The following is an 8,059-nucleotide window of genomic DNA, read 5'->3' on the forward strand; positions in this document are numbered from 1 at the left end:
CGATTCGACACCGAGCAGCAGCAGCAGCAGTGATTCATCCGTCTGTCGGCTGCTGCACTCTGGCAGGAAACCAACAGGTTTTATTTATGGCTCCACAGATAAAGAAGCAGCAGATTTCAGGCTGATCGGTGGAGGAGGTCACAGTGAAGTGGAGACAGGATTAGATTTGCATCGCTGTGAAAAAGTGAGGAACCAGACAGAAACACCTGCTCCGGCTGCAGCTGCACAACACAACCAGAGAAACTCCACAGAGCTGCAAGAGGACGTTCATTACACCTCAGTAACTCTTCACAGATTTAATAGAGTGAGTCGGTTCTGGGTGTTTTTAAAGAGCAGCGCCGGAGCTCACCTGATCTCTAAGGACGGCAGGTGAGGTAGGAAGTCGTTTCCCACGAAGAAGCACATGAAGACCCAGTCGTCGACGCTCCTCTCAAAGTCGAAGGGGAACGGCAGACTGGCCATGGTCAGCTCTCTGGCCAGGTACTGAACAAGACACAGCACAGAGAGGAGGGAAGAGTTAATGACACCTTACATCTGTATGCAACTGTATATGGGATGCATACTGGCTGAATATGAATGTATATAGGTCTGTATACGTAGGTTTTACATAGATTTCTATATTTTTATACATATATTTTCTATCTTGATAAGTAATACTGACTAATTATGAGAGGATAATATGATAAAGAGGACAAAGGGTAGGATTATATAAGTTCTTTTTACTTCTTCCTACTCCCTTTGGAGAATGTAAAGACTGTTGCTTTGTCTTCTGTCAGTTTCTTTTATAATACCTTACATGTTTGAAATAAAGGCTTAATAAAAATAAGTGATGATGTATATAGTATAAGTGATGATGAAAATAATGAGTAACATGAACCAGACAGAGGTTTTAATACAGAGAAATCATAAATATGGAAACTGACCTCTCTCAGCACACAGAGTCTGATGAATATGAACTCCTGCTCAGACACCGGCATCGAGTCTGCAAACTCATCGTGCTGAGGAGAGAAGAAGGAAACAGTCAGAACGGTGAAGCTTCATTATGAAACGACAGTTTAGACTCTTTTAATTATTCAACACACACTCAAATAAAGCTGAGACAGAGAACTGATACCAACCTGTCCCTGCTTCTCTCTGGCCGCCCCCTGACAGTCTTTGAGCTCGTGACCTATCTGTCCGCAGAGCGCGCAGGGCCGAGGCTTGTTGGGTTTGAACTCCTCTCTGATGATGGTGAAGTTCGGCTCGTGGGTCGCCAGGCCGAGCATGATCAGGTCAGCTGCTCAGACACCACACATATCCACAGTTTATTCAACTAAACAGCGACTTTATAATGAACTCATACTGTTGACATGAACAATGAGAGCAGAGGCCGGTTTCAGGGACGTTTTGTCAAATTGGCCCATTACCATAATCCCTATAGTCATAGCAGTAGGTTTGTTACCTTTAATTGTCGGGGCAAGCTGTTTGTAGAACGGCGGAGCAGAGCCATGAGCTGCTCGGAGCTACGCTACGGAGGCTCATTATGGGATTTCTTGGTTTCCCTCATCAAATACACAATCCAACAACTCCACAACGCTCTGGTGGACAAGTTGTGACCTGCACATTCACCACGCTATGAGATAATAACACAACGTTACCACACAGAGTTGTTTTAGAGGGAAATTCATGGCAAAACCGCTGATACACGTTGCCTTCAGGGACAGTTTTTCATCAAGCAGTCTCTGAATTTCCCTCTTGTTCATTAGAGTTTGAGTTCAGGGTCCGCCCCTTCTGAGCTCTGATGACTTGTTGTATCTAAACCACACTCACTAGTCTGTGAATCCGGCCTCTGGTTTTTTATTTCTGGCTGTTTTTTTTTCTGTTGCACTTTTCTTTATGAATGAAGAGACTCACCGTCGGCTCCACACAGACAGTGGTGTGTGTTGGGGTCGTGATGCGGCTGAGCTGTTGAAGAGAAACACAAACACACACACACACGGTTCAGATTTGACACAACACCGACTAACAGAGAGAAAAGGAAACTCTGTAGATTTTATTTGTTAAGTTTGAAGCTTCTTAGTTCATAATCAGCTGTACCTCTCTGTCTCCTGATGAAGTCCATTATCTTGTGTTCACCTTCACCTGGGACACTGGCGTCAGACAGAAACACCTGCAGCACAGAGACGAGACAACACACACACACACACACACACACACACTCAGTGACTACGGCAAAAATATAAAATCTCAGCTGAAGCTCGGAGCAGCAAACTGTCACTCACGGTGACGTTCCTCCATCCTGGGTCGTTGCTGAGTCTGTCGGCGACGTAGTAACGGAGACATTGAGCCAGGTTGTCCATGAACTCTGTTCCCTGGAGACAGAAACAAGAAAAGTATTAATCTTCAAGATAAACAACCTTCAAGATAAATAAATAAACTAAGTAAAAACTCCAAAAGCAGACTCACTGGAGTGATGCAGTTGCTGTCAAACCTCTCTTTAATCTCGTCAGGGGGAAGGTAGCCGCCTGGATAAGAAGAGAAGCAAAGTAAATGAAGATTAAACAGAAGAAGATAAATCCATCAGAGACCGGTCGTGTTTCAGCTCTAAACTCATGAAACACAACTGGACACCAGATTATAAATCACTGCACAGGGAAATGAACAAATTGAATCTTTTTTTTTTTTATGCAAAAGCAGCACAAATGAGTTCTGTTTTATTTTGAAAACAAGACAATAAAACTGTCTGTCATAGATGATGAATGAATATTTTCATTTCGATTGTGTCCAATATGAAAAAAATAAAATTAAAACCAAAACAAAAAATTTAAATATAAGTATCATCAAATCATAATATGCACAAGTTCAAAAACGGAGTAGGAAGAAGTAAAGTAAAATAGATGTTTAACCTCTCTGGATGATCTCCTCCCTGATGCGATCTTTCTCCTCCGTCAGCTCGGCTCCTTCTTTGGAGGCACGGAAACGCCGAGAGCGCTGCTGGTTCATTTTGGCACGAGGAGCCTGGAGAGTCACACAGGGGTTTTTTATCACTGCTGATTCATATTTATATATTAAACATTTTCCTCTTTATCAACATGAATGAGAAGCTAATAAATGTTTTTATTGTGTGATCTGAACAGGAAGACTCTGCGTCTCTCACCACTCCGTCGATGGCCATGTAGAGAACTCTCCTGGGACGCACAATGTTGAAGAGGCGGTCGATGTACTCGAAGATGGCCACCATCATCTCATCTTCATTTTTAGGAGGAGGTCTGTGAAAACAAAGAGATTAGAGAGTGTTTCAGGTTTCTGTTCACTTCTCTAGAACTGATCTGACTTGATGTATCCAAAATCTGCCAGTTTAAAGTTTCCTGCATGGTTCACTAGACAGAAATAATCTTATTGTGGATTTGTGAGTTCAGAGGAGTCGTTTCAGTTTATTTCTACAACCAAACACCTGAGTTCAAAAGTAAGATCTAGAGTCACTCCCATTGTGGACAAATATGTAAATTAATTGATTGATTTAAACCTTTATTTATCCCCGTAGCACGTTGTCAGATTAAACTTGACAATTAAATGACTAACTTTACACTAGGATGGATGGTTTGCTGTTAAACTTGCTTTAAATAATGATATATCCTCAAATTAAACTACAGACAAACCAAACTGAGACCAATCATCCGGTTTAAAAGACAGACATGAAGAATAAAACAGGTGGTGATTGAATGTTATAAAATCTGACTGGTCCTTACTTATCCTCTGGATGTGTACACGGGTGAATGATCCCATTCATGTCCAGGTACAAATTATCAAACTCCACCTCGTTGGGGTTCGGCTTGGTCGTGTCCACGGGGATTCGGACTCCATTGCACTCTTTACCCTGAGGAGGTAAAAACAAACACACACACAGATTAGACGACACGTTAGGCTAAACACTTCAATAGGAAATAGTTTCATTTAGAGAGAGAATAAGAGTGGTGATTGGAGACTTATTTGATTTGTTGCACGCTATCGTTAGTGTGAAACTGATCTGACATTAGTGGTTTTATTGTGGCAAATGTTTGGACAGGTGGGATTTGAAGGAGTCCTGTGTTAGTTTGCTGAATTTTTAAATGGGGAAATGATATTAATCAATGATAATAGTTGAGATTAGATGTGTAGTATTGGTAGTAAACGACACACACTAGTGTTGTAGTACTTGAGACCGGTCTTGGTCTTGACTCTGGATTTTTTTCTCCAGACCAGTCAAGTCCACAAATGTCTCCCTGTCGGGGTCATTCCTATGTTCCCACAGCCTTATGTTCCCACAGCCCTATGTTCCCACAGCGTTATGTTCCCACATTTCTAACTTTTGTTGTCACTGAAAATTAGGCCCTATGTTCCCACAGCCCTTTGGTCCCACCATTGGTTGTGTTTAGGCAATGAAGAAAAGAGTTGGTTAAGTTTAGTAAAAAAGACCCGGTAGAGGCTAGACAGGTCAGATAGAGAGAGTCCAGATAGGTAGAGAGAGTCCAGTGGGAACATAGGGCCTAATTTTGAGAAAAATCTTAGAACTGTGGGAACATAGGGCTGTGGGAACATAGGCATGGACCCCTGTCTGTCAACTACTGTCTCACTTTGGTTTTTTATGTGATGCAATTCAATAAGTTACATATAATTCAAATATTTGTAGTAAAGTATCAGCTTGTGTGTAACCATCTGAAGCTAGTGAGGAGGAATAATGTAAATATCAAGACACATGGTTATTAAGCGGACTGGTACTGAATACACAGAGGTTACTGGCGGCTGAACTCACCACAGCGTTATTTATTAACTCTCTAACAATGTAACTTACGCCCGTTAACGGGTTTAGGTTAAAAACAGCCTAAAACAGTTTGCCGGTTTGTTTACACCGAGAAGTCCATTAGCTCGTGACGTCATGGCGCTCTATGATTTTAAAACTGGCGACGAAGCCGAACACGTAACGTCCAAAAAAGCGTCGTTAAACCGACGATAAACATGATTAAATGTAGAAACGACAGACAGAAAACACACATTTCGTAGAAACACGACGGTACAAATGAATAAATAAATAAAATAGAGTGAAACAAACGACGTCAGAGCGTCAGGTACACCGGTTGTGTTGCTAGTTAGCATGCTAGCCGCTTACCTTCTCTTCCAAACAGTGAACGATGATTGACGGATATTTGCGGCTAAGCCAGCGGAAAAATGCCGGGACTCCCATCTCCGGCGCACAACGTCTTATCCGTCCTGCCTTTGTAGAAAAGTGTGAACTCGAAACGAAACGGCTAAAAGAGCTTAATTTAAAACACGAGACTTGTTGTAGTGGGAAAGAGTAACAACAGCACGGCTACATGCTGTTCGCCATGATGGCCGTTATGTTGCTTTTCTTTTTCCGGTTCATATCGTCTTTTTCCGGAGCGTTTCGGAAATGGCCGCGTTTCCCCCACACAGCGCCCCCAAGGCAGCGGTCGAGGACGGTACTGCAGGCAGGAAAGAAACAGGGCATTGGGTTTTGCCAGGTTTTGCCCATGCCCCAACTTTAAAGGTCCAGTGTATAATATTTGTAAAGGTTAATTGGCAAAATCTGAATATATGCTACCCATGAATACGCTATATTTGTAAGTGTATAATCGCTATAAAATAAAATAAAAATGTTTTTGTAGCCTTACAATTATTCTTTTATACCCACCTTCCATTAAAAAAAGTAGCCTATAAAAGCACAATGCTAGTAAGAACAATTTTACATCTTATATCATATTTTAGGTATTTAAACTGAAATATATCAGACATCCTTAGATTATATTTAGAAGAATAGGCATAATGTATGGAAATTACTTGTTATCTCTCCCGTGTAAGTCAGACAGAGCTAAACGCTTTAAACTGAGCTAAATGTTTTTCATTTTGATAAATAACATATATATTCACATTTATGAGATGTATGTAGTAGCCGATAACCTTGACACAATATAGTTACATTTACACAAAGCTTGTTAACATTTACAGCTGTAGATTTATAACCATTTATTAAATCATATTTTAACCACCAATGGACAAATTATCATTAAATATGCTAATTAGTTTAAGCACATTCATGACTTTCTGTTGTTTCTGTAATTATAACTTCATTGCATTTAGTTGGATACTCATTTTGTGTGAGTTTAAGACTTATTATTCCAATTATCATCACCCTATTATGATTTATAATGATGTATAAACAACAACAAGGACAAAAAGGTCAATGAGAGATGAGATATAGGACAAGCAGCAGCAGAGTTAAAGGCTATTCCACCAATTTAAGAAAAACTATAGCCCACACATTAAATAAAAGAGAAAGAATTTTGTTTGAAAAATGAAAACCTAAACAAAGTTGTTATTTTGTTGGAGGTAAAGACTGATATTTAAATCCCTGCAGTCAGACTCAGCTCTGACTCCATATTCACTGTAATTGTATCGCAGCTGCGTTCGAACCCCCATCATTCACTCTCTGGTCTTATGTAATGTTGCTTTAATGGAGACTCTCTGCACCGCTGCCCTCTCACTTCCCAACCCGCCAGCTCCACATTTAAGGTGAATTAGTTTTTTTTATTATTATTATATCCTCCTCCTCTGCTCACTGGTTCATGCAGTAAAGGGGTGGATGTGGGGGAGTGGAGGGGAGAGGGGAGGCAGGTGGTGGTGGTGGTGGTGGGGAAGGGGCCATTAGCCTCCCCTCTTCAGTCAGGGCGGATCTGACATCAACACTGCAGTATTATTACTGCAAAGAGGTGCTGATGGAAAACACTTGGCCCGCTCCGACGACGGGGCCATTTCCATAAACATTTACCACCGTGGAGCTGCTGCAGGTAATAGACGCAGCCGCCGGCCGGCAGCTCATCTCATCTCATCTCATCTCAGTGTTTGTGCAGGGAAACGGAGCAGATGAAGGGAAATCTCATGCAAATCACAGATGAGAGAGCTGAAACCTCAGGAATGTGACACAAAAACACACACACAGAGACACACAAATACACATTAACACATACACACACAGGTTTTTACAGCTGCAGGTGATGCCTTCACTACATTCATGTAAACACACACACACAACACAACACATGCTCAGGCTGATTTCCATAAAGACTCCAGTTATTGTTATGGAGAAAAAGCAGAATTTCACAGTTTGAACGTTTCAGGAGTCAGAGCTCATGTTTCACACAAACAGAGGAAATCAAGTCATTTTCACAGTCTGAGTGAGTGTGAGGGGACTTATTTATTTATTTATTTTATTTTAACTTCTTCACTTCTATAGACTCTTCTCTCACTTCATTCTCAGCCTCCATGTGCAGCGGTGGACAGGAAGAGGGAGAGCGCCCTCAGCTGGTGGATCAACGACACAATGAGCTGCAGCCACACACACAAAGAGGCTGAAGCTCAGGTCCAACAACAAGACACACATCATGAATCTGGTCGTTTTTCTTTCTTTCTTTCTTTCTTTCTTTCTTTCTTTCTGTATAGCTTTTATATTATTTATTATACACCTCTAGACATTGGCGCTGCTGCCTACAGTAGCTATATGTGCTTTTAATTGCCCCCTGGGAATAAATAAAGTCTTTTGAATTGAATTGAATTGAATTGGTCTGTGAAGCTGATTAAGATCTTCATCCTTTATTAAAAAAACAAAATGTGCATTTCCATCATGGATTTAAAAACTGTCAACACAAAGAATGACATTTAGTCAAATCTTTGATTTCTTAAAACAAAACACACATTAACTCAGAAGTTTTTTCTGGTGTTGACTTGTGTTTTATCAGGTTTGTATTTTTGATAGAACATTTTGAAACAAGTCTTTATTCAGTGGTTTACAGATCTCTGTGTGTGTGGACGGATGTGACGTCCTGTTAAAGCCTCAGTGATGATGTGACTGTGAATGTGTCATCAACTGCAGAAATTCACCAAAATAAAAGTCTCTGTTATGTTAATTCATGATTCTCAACATTTCATTTTTCTCTTCATCCTGCTTTACATTTTAGCCAATGGTCATAGAGCTGCTCCATGATTATATGCAAACTCACAGTAAATTCATGTTTAGCAACAAATTTGT

At 40.8% G+C, this 8,059-nt stretch overlaps 1 protein-coding gene across 2 annotated transcripts in view; it reads right to left on the reverse strand.

Moving 5' to 3' along the window:
* Positions 1-5,343, reverse strand: part of xrn2 (5'-3' exoribonuclease 2) — a 52,742-nt gene extending 47,399 nt beyond the window's left edge. For both annotated transcript variants that reach the window (XM_085770459.1, XM_085770458.1), the window contains exons 1-11: positions 5,126-5,343; positions 3,729-3,856; positions 3,137-3,248; positions 2,886-2,997; positions 2,446-2,504; positions 2,262-2,351; positions 2,077-2,149; positions 1,894-1,944; positions 1,119-1,276; positions 924-998; positions 350-483 (exon numbers count right to left, since the gene is read on the reverse strand). In XM_085770459.1, the coding sequence (XP_085626585.1) occupies positions 350-483; positions 924-998; positions 1,119-1,276; positions 1,894-1,944; positions 2,077-2,149; positions 2,262-2,351; positions 2,446-2,504; positions 2,886-2,997; positions 3,137-3,248; positions 3,729-3,856; positions 5,126-5,200 (1,067 nt within the window). In that variant the 5' untranslated portion in view covers positions 5,201-5,343. The remainder of the gene's footprint in view (positions 1-349; positions 484-923; positions 999-1,118; positions 1,277-1,893; positions 1,945-2,076; positions 2,150-2,261; positions 2,352-2,445; positions 2,505-2,885; positions 2,998-3,136; positions 3,249-3,728; positions 3,857-5,125) is intronic.
* Positions 5,344-8,059: the final 2,716 nt, after the last annotated feature.

This window comes from Trachurus japonicus, chromosome 24, assembly GCF_045865225.1.
Source record: "Trachurus japonicus isolate A0001 chromosome 24, Traja_1.0".
Classification (NCBI taxonomy): Eukaryota; Metazoa; Chordata; class Actinopteri; order Carangiformes; family Carangidae; genus Trachurus; species Trachurus japonicus.